General features: G+C 35.9%; 1 protein-coding gene across 1 annotated transcript in view; it reads right to left on the reverse strand.

Moving 5' to 3' along the window:
- The window catches only part of Hel25E (ATP-dependent RNA helicase 25E), a 105333-nt gene that overhangs the window by 56818 nt on the left and 33590 nt on the right, over nt 1-14925 (reverse strand). The window contains exon 4 of the mRNA XM_090397149.1: nt 6976-7252. Coding sequence (XP_090253275.1) covers nt 6976-7252 — 277 coding nt within the window. The remainder of the gene's footprint in view (nt 1-6975; nt 7253-14925) is intronic.

The following is a 14925-nucleotide window of genomic DNA, read 5'->3' on the forward strand; positions in this document are numbered from 1 at the left end:
GGACAGCGAATATCAGGACTACATCCAGTTTCACCAGTACAGCCACTCTGGTCTTGCAGACCATGCTCTGGATACACGTCACAGAATACGGTGGTAGAAAGTCACGGTAATACACTGTAGTAAATTCAAATTTGAGAGGCTATTCATGGAATCAGCCTCCGCCCTAAGAAACATACCAAACCTCAACTAATTTGGATGCATGAGACTGTCCCAAATTTGGGAGACTTACATCAGAAGACTTCAGCCGAATGGCCAAGAATATCTATTTAGCCCGCTAAGGAGCACTTTTAGGAGAAACAATAGCTTCCTGCTTCGTCCTCATTTACTCTGTGTAGTGTCTGCATGCACGTGTCTTTATTTTAAGTTCCTCTGAAGATGGCAATGTGACATTGCCGAATATCGGAAATATAGATTAAAGTTTAATTTAATTTATATCCTTTGTACGTTGTGAATTCCTTAAGTTATTTAATAAGCATATGTACCCAACGTTTAGGCCTTTCTACCAGAATCAACTTATCAAATATTAAACTCAGACCCTACATGTAAAATCCCACGCGGTCACTAATAATTTATTATGTAATAAATATGAATAGTTGGTCTACAGATCTACAACAGAGATTGAAGTCATTGCACCCAGTGACACCAAGATTAAACAGTTCTCCTAAAGTTTACAAAAGTGAAGTCCCTCTATGCCCAATAGTAGATGGAAGAAATTCTCCAACCTACCTAGTGTCTAAACACCTTACGCGTCTCATAAAGGATCACATTCGAAATTCTGATATCTACATAAAGAATTCAAAGCACTTCATTACTAAATTGAAAAACATCTCCATTTTTGAAACAGATATTCTTGCCAGTCTGGACATGGTATCTTTATTCACTAACATCTTGGTAGAAGAAGTTATCAACATTTTATACAATCTGTATCCTCAAGATATTGCTAACCTCTTCAGTCATTGCCTCAAATCAAACTTCTTTAAATGGAACGGCACTATCTATGAACAACTGTCTTAGCTATTGGTAGTTCCACATCTCCTTAGTGTGCAGATCTATTCATAAACTAGAAAATGACATCCTTTCCAAATTAGACTCTAAGCCATTAGTATGGTGGAGGTATGTGGATGATATTTTTATAATTTGGAGAAACACTAAAACAGCGCTTTTTGACTTTCTAACAAAGATAAATTCCTTCCATCAGAAAATCAAATTCACCATGGAACTTGAGAAGGATAGACAACTACCATTTTTAGATACTAATCAAAAAACAAGCAGATGAACATATCAGCCTTAAAGTCTACCATAAACCAACCCATACTGGACGTTATCTTCACTTCTCATCTACTCACCACATTTCTCAAAAGCTTAGCATCATACACATGCTCAAAAATAGAGCCATCAGCATCATACCAGAAGAAAAAGACCTCCAGGATGAATTAACTCATATCACAGACCCTGGTAAACAACAGCTATCCAAGAAATCAACACAATAACAATCTGCCAAGACTCAATATAAATCCTCAATTGCCATCCCTCAAAAATAATTGCTACACTCTTTAAACCTTTTGAAATTAGAGTTAACTTTCAAACCGATCAAGATGATCCAAAACACAGCAATGCCTTCTTCAAATACACTGGAGTATACAACATCCCTTGCTCTTGTGGTCTAAACTACATAGGTCAGACATCAAGAAGTCTTGAAATAAGAAAAAAGAACACGTACGGAATGTTAAAAACAACAAAATAGATATTCTGGATTAGCCCTCCACTTCTTCAACACAAGCCACACCATTGAATGGGACAAAAGTTCCATGACTTACCTAGAAGAAAATTTCCGGTGTCGCAATTTCAAAGAAGGCACAGTGGTTCTCCTTTCTGAAAGCAGCCTAAACATAAATCAAGGAATGATCCTGCCTGACATATGGAAAACCCTAATATGATTGCTAAGCTTGCCAGAACTGTTTAGTTTACCCCTGGTTTTTTTTTCCTGCCATCATGGCATAATCTGCAATTCTCCATGACTTCTGGATTATGCACCTACAGGTGCATGTGTGCTAGTGATAAAGGTTTTCTACTGCTGCTCTATACTTTATTAGCAATATTTCAATGTAAATATTCCACACATCTAGAGTAATTATCTTCAGTTTTCATATCAGCTTCCAACTCTTTCCTTATACATTACGCTTTCTTCCACTGCTACTTTTTCAAGTGTACTTACAAAAGTCTCTCCATCACACTTCTTTAGCTGCTTTTACACAATGCCCCAAACCTGTCACATTTTTCTCTATATTATCTAAGAAAAGATGCTAATTTACTTGCTATGAACTTTTGACATGCTTTCTTCTCATGACTGCCCCTTTAACTTCTGGAGCCAACCATGGAAAAATTAGAACTTGCTTTATGCATCAATGTTTTCTTCAGAATTTGTCACTGAGTCTCCAAGGTTTGATCCATCTCCAAATTCTAATTTTTTATTCACTAATATTTATATATATGAGGCACACCTCTGAAAGCTACTTGATTTAATTCTTTTTAGAACTCTTATATATTTTTCTTTTCAATATGACATTTAATTTCATTCTGTTTAAACTAAATTGTGTTCACTTCCTATTTCAAATTCTCTATATATCTATGTGTCACGAATTAGAGCGTAAAGACATCGCTATCAACAATAACAGTCAATGAGACATTTCTTTTTATTAATAACAGCATCAACATGCTTCTTTTTGTTTTTCAATTGTAATACTATTTCAGATGCTGTGTAATGTTATCCCCAGTAGTTACAATAAGGTTTTGTATTGTGTATTCCCTACTAAAAAAAAAAAGCACAAAAATATTTATAATAAATTCACTCTTTTAAAATGTCCTGTTTCTTCCCGCCTCAATTTTCAAGTAAAGATCTTAGTTATTAGGTTGGAACAACACAAACTAATGACGATGTAAAAAATGTTTTACAGAACTTGAAGATGCCAAATAATAACAATAGTTATCATTTAGATTCTAAATGATGATCCTAAATCACCCTTTCTTACTGAAAAGTGGCTTGAATAAGATTTTAGCACTCTAATAAAAAGTTTCTAAGACAGGAAGTTAAGCTTAATTTCTTACCATGCAGATGACGTTATCCTCTCAAATAAATCCTAAAGATTCTCTAATCAAATTAAATGATTCCTGTGGCTAATTTGATATGAAAATAAGCAATAAAAAGATCATAAAATTCCTAATATGTACCCTCAAAGGGGTGTACAGGATATGATAGTAACACATGAAAAATTTATTACTAACTTTCTATCTACAATTTTTCCTCCAACATTATCAGATCTTATATTTCTATCTTCTAAGGCACTTTTTACTGTATTAATCCACCTATATCTTGGTCTTCCTGTGGGTCTTTTTCCTGCCAACCCATCAGAGAATATTTGTTTTGCTAATCTTTCCTCTTCCATTCTGTTTAAATAAAAATACCACCTGAGATTAGCTCTGCTAACACATTCCTGGATGATAACAATGTCAAGTTCTTTCCTAATATCCTCATTTTAAATATGATATTGCCATTCATGCCCCTAATCTTTCTCGAGACTCTCATATCTGTGGGCTGTAGTCTTTCATCAAGCATTTTATTTGTAACTCAGCTCTCAGATCCATAAGTTAAAATTGGTTTTAACATCACCTTGTATACAGCTACTTCAGTGTTTTGACTAATTTCTCTCTTATTCCATATAATTTATTCAGTTGAATTCCTACTATACCAACTTCACTAAAAATTGTACCTAAGTAGATGAAATGTTTTACTTGTTCTATAAGTTCTTCATTCACAATGTAGTTGATATTTTCAATGTTTCTACCTATTTTCATCATATTTGTCTTTTTAATGCTGACCTTCTTACCATATCTATTACAACAGTTATTGAATTTAGTCAGGGACTTTTGCAGACTTGTACTACATTTATTTAAAAGTAAAGTATCATCTGCATAAAGTAAAGAACTGAGATTAACATCTCCAATTTTGATATATCAGGTTTAATAACACTTTCCTTCATAATGTGATCAATATATAATGAACAACAGATAGGATAATGTACATCCTTGTCTGACACCAGATTTAACATCAACCCATTTTCCTGTACTTCAATTCTAACTGCTGACTTACAATTCAAAGACTTAAATATTGCATGATATAATGCCCCACTGACACCATATAACTATAGCATTTTGAATAGCTTTTCTCTTGACACCTTGTCATATGCTTTTTACAGGTCTATAAAACTTAACAGATCTTTGTTATATTCCCAAGATTTCTCTATTATTTGTCATAAAGTAAAAATCTGATCCTGACATACCAGGAACACTCAATAAGTAAATACCTCTGTAATTCTCAGATTGTTTTATTTCCCTTTTTATATATGGATACTATGAGAGCTTTATTCCAATCATTTGGATTATGTCCCTCTGTCCAGGCCTTTTTAACTATTGATTTGCTTTTTTCTCCAAATTTTCCCAAATTAGTTCTGTATGTCTGACAATCATTTCCTTCTCTGCTATTTCTTTTTCATTGTGTCAGTTGCTTTCTCAGTGCAGCCACTACAAGACTTATACCTCCATACTTGAGCATTTCTGGTTGAATAACATCTACTTCCTTTCCACATTTCAGCCTTTTGATGGCTTTTTTTTTTATTTTATTTTTTGCTTCAAGTATGGAATGTATTCCTGATTGCATGTCTGTTGAGCATTTACTAATGTGCTGCCACTGACTGTTTCATTTAGCAATTTTTTGAAGCAATTACTCCATACAACAAGGATATCATTTTCTCCAGTTTTCATTCACCTTTATCATCTCTAATTCCTTTTACAGAACTATTTCTTCCATTTCTGAGCTTTTTCAACAGCCTCCAGAATATCTTGCCACCTTCTTGATATTTATTTTCTATGTTCTTACCAAAGTTTTCCCATGACTTTTGTTTAGCTAGTTTTACAGTATTTAGCTTTCTTACATTTGTCTCTGTATTCTCTAAGAGCACAAGCTGACTTATTTGCCAGGACCTTTTGATATGCTTTCTTCTTTTCCTTCACTGCCTCTTTAATTTCCTGTGTCCACCATGGAGTTCTGATTTTTCTATCCTTGCAGGCAACCTTACCAACATTGATTCAGCCTCTCTGGCTGAGTCAATTTTTTCTTCAGAGCTTGCCACTGGATCTCCAATGTTTGGTTCCTGTTCTCAAACTCATTTTTTCTTGAATAATGAGTATGCATTTAGTCTACAGTTTACATCTGAGAGCTGCTCAATTTTTATTCACTTTAAAATTTTCTTAAATGTTCTTTACAGTATGAAATTCAATTTTATCCCACTCAAGACTATATGGTGATCACTTCCAATTTCAAATCCTCTTTATACTCTAGTGTACTGCACCAGTGAGAAGACATCACTAGCAACAATAACATAGTCAATGAGACGTTTCTTATTCCTTGCCTTTTCTTTCCATGTGAATTTGTGCACATTTTTATATTGGAACATGGTGTGAGTAATAACCAGTCCATTTTCTGAGTAGAAATCCAACAGGTATTTGCCTGTATTATTAGATTTGCTCTTTTCTCCACATTTTCCCAAAATACTTCTGTATGTCTGACAATCATTTCCTTCTCTGCTATTTAGATCCCCAACAACAACGAAAATGAACAATGAAAAAGGAAAAGTGTGTCAGTTGCTTTCTCTAAAGCCTCAAAAAATTCCTCCACTTCTACCTTAGTAGAACCTTTTGTGGGACCAAATAAGTCTCACTGTCCAGTTCCCCATTCTGATATTTGCCCACATCACTCTACTTGATACTGCCTGCCATTCAAGATTAGCCTCATATTTAGTATTGAATACTATAGCTACATTTTCTTTTCCCTGAATATAAACAGATAAATATGAAAATTGGAGGAAAACAAAATATTAAGTGTATCCGTATATAGTTAGAATTACATTAACCATCTTGTCAGAGTATTAATTTAATCTTAGTTACATAGCTTCCCCTACTAAGAATGCAGTTAACATTTTCTGTTTCCTAAAATTTTCATGTTTTTATTGCTGATTTTCAAAACAAACATGCCAATCTTAATTTATAACCTTGTACAGTCCTCTCTTACAACTGATTTAGTATCTGTTATTTTCTATATACACCATTCAGTTCTAACCCCCCACCCCATTTGCAATATTGTCTATAAATTTTGTTTTGTAGTCCTTTTACAAGATTAAAAAAAAAAAAAAACCACTAAAATACAGAGATTCTTATTATGTTTCCATCATTTTGCAACTTTTTGTTATAAGTTAAAAAACTCTTGACACACTTGAAGGGAAGAAATAAAGATCATTCTTCTTAGATTTTATTAATCTGGTATTCTTGCATAAAATCTTTTATGAAACTCAGTATAAAAATTAAGAACATAGTCTCGCATTGTTTTATTTCACTTTTTTTATTATTATAAATTGATAGGATAAAATAAAAGCATTACTATAAACATCAGATTCAACCTTTTGAGCCTGCAGTTACTGTAAAACTTTAACCACGAGTAGTATTCCAAGGAAGTCATCTATACCAGGTGCATTTCAATAGCACCTGAGGTAACAAATTAAAATGAACTACAATGATGCTCACTGCAAATGTCCTACCCATTCACTTCCAGAAAAGTAAACGTCAAGTAATTTCACAAGCATCACTAAAATGATTTCTGAAAACTCAGTTTATCTATGTGAATTTCCATGATTATGATTTTAATCCTTATCAAACACTGGTTCTACAGTTATGGTAAAAACGAGTGAAGGTTCTGATAATTCAAAACCTTGACTCATTCTGCTACACTTTACAAAATTAAAGTCAGTGGAAAAATTACAAATCTGAATTTAAATTCTGTACATTTATGTACATATGTTTATAAGTAAAAAAAAAACAAAACAAAATAAAACATTCAGTTACCCACAGAAGAAACAGCCTACTTACCAAGTTGTTCTAACATTTTGTCACACTCATCTAAAATAAAATGCTTGATGTGACGAAGGTTGAGTTTCTTGTTACGGACAAGTGCTAAAATCCGTCCAGGAGTTCCAACAACAATGTGGGGACAACTATTCTTTAAAATTCTTTCATCATTACTTATGGTTAAGCCTCCAAAGAATACAGCAACTTTAACAGTTGGCATGTACTTAGAGAACCGCTCATACTCTTTGGAAATTTGAAATGCCAATTCTCTGGTATGGCACATAACAAGCACTGACACCTATGAAACAAATGTATATTACAATGAATAAGATTTTCTATCACAATAAAACAATGCTGTTATTACAATAGTAATGGTTTTAATTAGCATGGCTTTTCATAATAAAGATCAAACAGTATAATATCTTCTTTATTCCTTTTATGCAGCCAGAAATCGACGTCAGAGGTGAGTTATCAGAAGCAAGTGAATTTTCCAACTCATTCTAAATATATTCTTTACTTTGCATAATTTACACTTAAAAAAAAAAACTCAGTCACTGATCATGGGTGACTGCCAACAAATTTATTAGTTTTATTTAATTAGTAGATGGCACTAATTATATCTCACTCTGTTAGTATGGAGATGTGGTTAAAATGCTAGAGGTTCAGAACTGGATTGATAATAGTAGCTTTGATGGACAGCACAGGTTTGATAGAAGAAATTGTGTTTGAGCAATCTACTTATTATTAATGTTAGGAAGAGGAGAGAGCCTATTATTAGTAACTCTACAAAATTTGCTAGGTGTGTAACAATGGGATGTGGCCAAGTGATTGGAGCAGTTATCTTTCTTCCCATTCAAAAAAAAAAAAAAAAAAAAAAAAAAAAAAAAAAAAAAAAAAAACAGCTAAAAGTATAATAATTTTAGGACAATATTGAACAAAAAATGGAATTAAATTATTTAGACTTTCAGCCTGGATTTAGAGAGAACAGGAATATAACTGACCATATATTTATGCTCCATATCACTGGAGAAAAATATGTTGAATGTAATAAAGTACAGGCATCCTTTGCGTAACGCAGCGAAATTAATTCTGGCAATCCCTTGATATACGCGGCAAGAGTTTTCATTAACGCGCCTTTAAATTTACCACGCAAAAACATGCAAACCTCACGCCGTGAGCGTGATGATGTCATTACTCCTGCGCAGCTGTGCTCCCAGAGCCTGAGTGCCAGCCAATTACTTCACTGCTAGCATTAAGAGTAGGTGTATTACAAGCTCGTTGTTCTGCTGTGCATATTTACAAATTATGTTCTTCGTAAATTTTACAGCCCATTAATCATGTTGAAGAATAAGAGCAATTCCACAACCAAGTCTTAAGTGAAAAAAAGAAGAAGAAAGTAATTACCTTAGATACAAAACTTGATATAATTAAAAGATTTAAACGTGGTGAAAGTAAAATCGGAAGCGAATTTGGTTTTAACGAGTCTACAATACGGACTATTTTATCCAAAGCTGATGAGTATTGCGAGCAAGGTAAAGTTGCAACTACATCTGCAAGTAACAGGAGTGTTATAATGGTTGAAATGGAAGATCTGTTGATTATTTAGCTGGAAGACTGCAATTAAAAGAGAATTCCAATTAGTGCCTATGATATCATGGCCAAAGCTCTAAGCCTGTTTTCAAGACTTAAAGAGACTAAATATAAAGAAGACAATTCAAAATTTGCAGCTAGCAAAGGCTGGCTTGAAAATTTTAAATCTAGGGTTGGACTAAAGAATGTGAAAATAACAGGTGAAGCTGCATCCACATTTCCTGCTGAGCTGCAGAAAATTATTACGATTACTGCCAAATTTTCATTGTAGATGAAAAACCTTTGGCTGTGGTGCAAGCCTATGCACCTAATCTGGAGTCAGAATACTCTGCCTTCCTAGAGGAAGTGGATGCTGCTTTTGACAAGGTGTTCATGTGAGAAGAGGGGCAGAACTGTCAACTGACCAGCACCTTGTTGTGTGCGCTCTACGGCTTCAGAAACCAGATGCTACCATCAACGCTGGCAGGCCTAAGCAGCTATACTGCGTGAAATGGGAGGCATTGGAAAATGAGGCTGTGAGAAAGAATTTTGCAGATGACATATCCTCCAGGTTCAAAGAGATTCCCAAGCATGCTGTAGAAGGAGTGGAAGCTGTTCAGAACAGCTGTCACTGCCTCTACACTCTCATGCTGTGGCAGAAAGTGGCTCGGCGTGGCAACAAGCAGTAAGAAAAGGATACCTTGGTGGAACCAAGAAGTCCAAAAAACTGTCCGGACAAAAAAGGAGTCCTACCTAACATGGCTTAGGGTCAGGTCATCTGAGATGCGTTTGCAGTATGCTGAGGAAGTAAAGACAGCAAAAGCAGAAGGCTTGGGAATCCTTTGGAGAAAGATTAGACTCATCCTATACAAATGCAAACAAAGTATTCTGGCAGACCATCTGCCGCCTTCGAGGGAGGAAATCGTGCACAGCAAGGGCAATTAAGGCCTCTGATGGTGCACTTTTAACAACTGAGAAGGATATCCTCCACAGATGGAGGGGGAGGGAATACTTTGAGAGCCTTCTTAACCCGGGTCGCATAGCAGTTGTGGACATCCAAGAGGTGCAGATCGGGGCAATGACTAGTCTCACAGCAGAAGAGGTCCATTTAGCAATAAAATTGCTAAAATCGGGCAAAGCTGCTGGCGATGATGAAATTCGACCTGAAATGCTAAAAGCCTTAAATCGAGATGGTGTTCTCTGGCTGACTCGAGTGTGTCAGGCTGCTTGGATATCTGGGCGAGCACCAAAGCAACGGCAGACCGGCATAATAATACCAGTCTTCAAGAAGGGAGACCAGAAGGATTGCCGTAACTTTCGTGGCATCTCTCTGTTCAGCCTGCCTGGGAAAGTGTATGCTAGGTGCTTGGAAAGACGGTGCAGGAGCATAGTTGAGTCAAAGTTCCAGGAAGAACAATGTGGCTTTCATCCTGGTAGAAGCACAACTCACCAAATCTTCACTTTAAGGCAAGTCTTTGAGGCATCTTGAGAATATGCCAAGAATGTCTACGCATGTTTTGTGGACTTGGAGAAGGCATATGACCTGGTTCCTCGGGATAAGCTATGACAAGTAGTACAGGAGTATGGAGTGGATGGCCAACTATTAGCTGCCATTAAGTCCCTGTATGAATGCCCAGAGTTTTGTGTCAGGGTAAACACCACAAAGTCTGAACTTTTCACAGTCTCCGTTGGCCTCCGCCAAGGGTGTGTTCTGTCACCCCTCCTTTTCATAATATTTATGGACTGGATTGATAGGCACAGCCGAGGCAGTGAGTGTGTCAGAATCAGAAGATGTAGCATTGAATGTCTGCTCTTTGCAGATGACCTCATTCTGCTTAGCTCTTCCACAGATGACCTCCAGCAGACCCTGGATAGGTTTGTAGCTGTATGTACAGACGCCAGAATGAAGATTAGTGTGGCCAAAACTGAAACATTTGTGGTCTCAAGACAACCATCCCAGTGCACTTTACATGTAAGTGGAGTCCCAATGAGGCAGGTGGAGAAGTTTAAATACCTTGGGTCCATATTCATGAATGATGGAAAATTGGATGTAGAGTTAGATACTCGAATTGGCTTTGCAAGCTCAATATTGCAGGAGCTTGGCCGTTCGGTAGTATTGAAGTGGGAGTTAAGCCAGAAGGCAAAGCTCGCTGTCTTCAATACAGTCTATGTCCCCATCATCACCTATGGTCATGAGAGTTGGGTAATGACCGAAAGAATGCAGACACAAATCCAAGCGGCTGAAGTGGGGTTCCTTTGAGGGGTTGCGGAGCTGACAAGACTCGACAGGGTCAGAAGCTCTGCAATTCGGGAACCCTCAATACTCAACTGCTGCTTCTCCGTGTTAGAGATCACAGTTACGTTGGTACGGGCACCTGGTCAGAATGCCACAAGAGAGGCTCCCTCAGCAGGCCAAGGACTCGTTGGATAGATTATATCCAAAACCTTGGGTGGACACGTTTCGGAATCCCACCAGAACACCTGAGCTTGGTGGCAGAGGATCGTGACCATTGGAAGTTCCTCTTGCAGCTGTTGTCCCGACAACCCAATTAGGAAAGGTGGGCCTTGAAGATGTATGTATATGTATGAATGAAACTGGCCTCTATTGGAAAAAAATGCCACCAAGAACTTTTATATATAAAAAAAGCAGCACAGCCTGGCTATAAAGTATCAAAAGATCGCTTAACTGTTGTTTGAAGGGAATGCTAATGGAGATTTTAAATTAAAGCCACTGCTTGTCTATCGAACTCAGAACCCAAGGACTTTAAAAGGATGTAACAAAAACTCTTTTCCTGTAATTTGGCAGGTGAATCAGAAGACTTGGGTTGCCCAAAGTCTATTCAAAGATTGGTTTAAGTCTAATTTTTGTCTGGCAGTTGAAGCTTATTGCAAGAGAAGCTTAGCTTTCAAAGCTCTTTTGCTTTTAGATAACGCAATTGGTCATCCAAATTCTCTTAATGATCTGTGTGAGAATGTGAAAGTTTTATTTTTCCCACCAAATACGACACCATTGATGGAACCTATGGACATGAACATCATTGCAACTTTCAAAGCCTATTTTCTTAAAAAGACACTCTCAAAGGCAGTAGAAACAACAACAGGAGAAAATGTGACTACACTCCACGAATTTTGGAAAAAATTTAACATTAAACACACAATTGAACACATTCATGACTCGTGGGAGAAAGTGTCTTCTAGCTGCATGAAAGCTGTTTGGAAAAACCTTTTGTCAGAATGCACTAATAACTTAGGTTGTTTTCAAAATCCTGTGAACAACGTGGTTGAAGAAATTGTTGCAATTGGTGAAGACTTTGGTTTTGATGCAGATGTTAAAGAATTATTGGATTTAAATTCAAAAAATTTCAGTGACAACGATCTTGAAATTGAACAACAATGCACATATGAAGACAACGTACAAATGGAATGTGAAGATGAGGTTCCAAAGGAGATAACAGTCAAAGAACTGGATGGAATATTTTGCAGTTTAGAATCTCTTAAGCAGCAAGTAATGGATATGGATTCAGATGTTAATCGAAGAATGCTTGTTTGCCTAGGTCTGGAGAGTCATTTTGCTTGTTATTGTAGAATTTATGCCGATAAGAAAAAACTAAAACTGTTCAAACGACTCTTGATAACTTCTTTTGATAAAAAAAAATTGCAGTAACTATTCAAGTATTTATTAAACATTTACTTTGCATTCATTTTTTTATCTTTCCTAAATGAGTACCATATAAAACGAACTATTAGTACAGTAATCGATCATGGACGAATTGTACTTTTCACCATTGATTATTATATTTGATTAACACGGTAACATCGAGGGATACCTGTACTGTGCCATAATTTTATTAACCTACAGAAAGCCTTTGATTCTATTTGGCATGATGCACTTTTGAAAATTCTGTGATGTTATGGAATAGACAACAAAATACAACTGACTGAATCCCTGTACTCATCATCGAAATGAAGGGAAATTATAGTACTCCCTATCCAATGGAGCATGGAATGAGGATGCAAATTACCAATTTAATTGCTTCCTCGAATATGTTGTAAATGAAGCTTTGGAGTACTGCGAGATTGGAGCGACGGTAGGGAGAAGAAACTTTGACTATGGGAAGAGTCAAAGTTTGCTGATGATATTGATACTCTAAAGCAGTGGTTCTTAACCTGGGGTGCGAGAGAAGTTTCTAAATTTTCGATGGAAACTACCGCCTGTGAGAAACTAGTGAACAGCACGTCGACTTTTGGGACCCCACTCCTACCCTCTCTACGTTTGCCTCAGCACATCGCACTTACCAGCACATGCAGTACAATAAGAAACTAGTTGATACGCGCACGTGTTCGCATACTCTGAGTACGAATGTTAACGAGGTGGTGTGACGCAGAAAGGAATACTAATTTTCTTTAATTTAATAAACAACAACATTAGCCATTAAAAACTGAGATATTGTTTTGTATGTATACGTAAACGTAAATGTTTATTTTTCAAGGAGGTGAGAGAAATTATTTTTAGATTCAAGGGTGTGCCGATCACTAAAAAGGTTAAGACCCACTACTCTAGAGGAAAACAAATCACATCTTCAGGAAATTGTAAAAATAATCATCATTTAAAATTCTGAATATTTTTACGAATGGTTTATTTTAGTATGTTTATTAGTTTTGATTTCATAACATGCGTTGTCAGCACTTGTGATGTGCCCGTTATTGAAATTGTTTTGTTAAAGTGAAATGTAAAGAAGTAAAAAATTTATGTACTTACTGGATTTGATATTTGTATTACTTACAGAAATTTTATTATAGCTTAAAATATTAAGTTGTGTTTTATGAAGGCATTCTCTTGTCGCCTAACGGAGACGTGTCAGCCATCATACCTAGCTTCTTGCTTTACCTCTTTTACGAGTATACATTATACCTCTATATACAGTTGTCCTGTCAAAGTTAATTCATGTGCAAACTTTGTTCGCTTTCACTTGAATAAAGGATGAAACCAAGAATATAATTTCTTAGCATCTTTAATTTATTTTATTCTTTTGTTCTGTACTTAACTTTTGTAGATCGCAAGAAAAAAACCAAAAGAAATACTGTTCAAAACTGCTATTATATGACATTATAGCAGCACACAGCCAAATTAAACCAGCAGTTAGATCTGAAGGATGCACAGGAAGATGATGATTTGATGTAAAATCTGATAAGATAAGAAGTACATGCTATCTCTACTGTTAATCATTATCTATATCAATTACATTATGAAGGGAAGTGTTCTTAAAATCTGATAGCAGAACTAGATATTAATCTCGGTATTCCAATGTAAGCTTTAGGGTCTTTTTAACTGTAGTAACAAATTCAGGAACTTAGAAAAAAAAAAGACAAACTATGAAAATACAAAAGAACAATTGAAAATATTAACTGCATTTTTAATGAAGAACTTACATTATCATTAGTAATTCCATGGAATTCCAGGCCTCATTTTAGGAGGCTGTTCTACACTACACTATCTCATAAAAGCATTTTATGCCTGTGAGATACACATTCTCAGGCTGATTTGTGGGAGGAAAAAGTTTTCATTAGAAAAACTATTACCACCATAATAGATCAGCTAACTCACCCTCAGATAAAAACTCTTATAAAGATTCTTCACATCCTAGATGACATTCAACTTGGGTCTTTCCAACCCAAGGACTATGCAGACTGAGTCAAAGGTTAAAGAACAAGTAAAATATTTTGGATGTTTTGGTATCATTTGAAATTGCAAATTAATACATGAAATTCCATATTTAGTATTACAGTGGAACCTCGGTTGTCGAACGCCTCTCATCTTGAACAAATCAGTTCCCGAACAGGCAAACCAGCAACCACGTGATCCCCGGGCTGAGATGTACGGTGGGAGAGCATCACTTACGCCGCAGCCTCCTGCTTGAACCAGACACCTCCTCAAATTTGCAGTGCCTTTTCTTGATTTTCTTTGTGTTTTTTTTAAATAAATTATTATTAAATAAGCCACTACGGGACCAAAGAAGGATAGTGATAGCAGCAAAGCAAAAAGAAAAGTTGTTAGAACCACGATAGGGTTGAAAAAAGAAATCTCATTTAAACATGAAAATGACATTCATATCTTGGATCTTACTATGCAGTTCGGTATGGCGATATCAATGATCTGAACAATACTCAAAAATAATGAGGCGATCAAGGGAGCTGATGTTGCAAAAGGAGTGAAAGTTCTTACTAAACAAAGCTCTCAGACGATTGAAGAAGTGGAAAAATTGTTGCTGATTTCGATAAACGAGAAACAGTTGGCACTAGTGATATTGTTTCTCATGCTGTAATTTGTGAAAAAGTGAGGTGATTACGTAATGACCTGTTTAAAAAACCCTGGTGCGAATGGCGCTAAGAGTAAGGCTTGGG

Source organism: Typopeltis vanoorti, chromosome 8 (genome assembly GCF_054136105.1).
Source record: "Typopeltis vanoorti isolate ZY-2024b chromosome 8, IOZ_Tvanoo_1.0, whole genome shotgun sequence".
In the NCBI taxonomy this organism is placed as follows: Eukaryota; Metazoa; Arthropoda; class Arachnida; order Uropygi; family Thelyphonidae; genus Typopeltis; species Typopeltis vanoorti.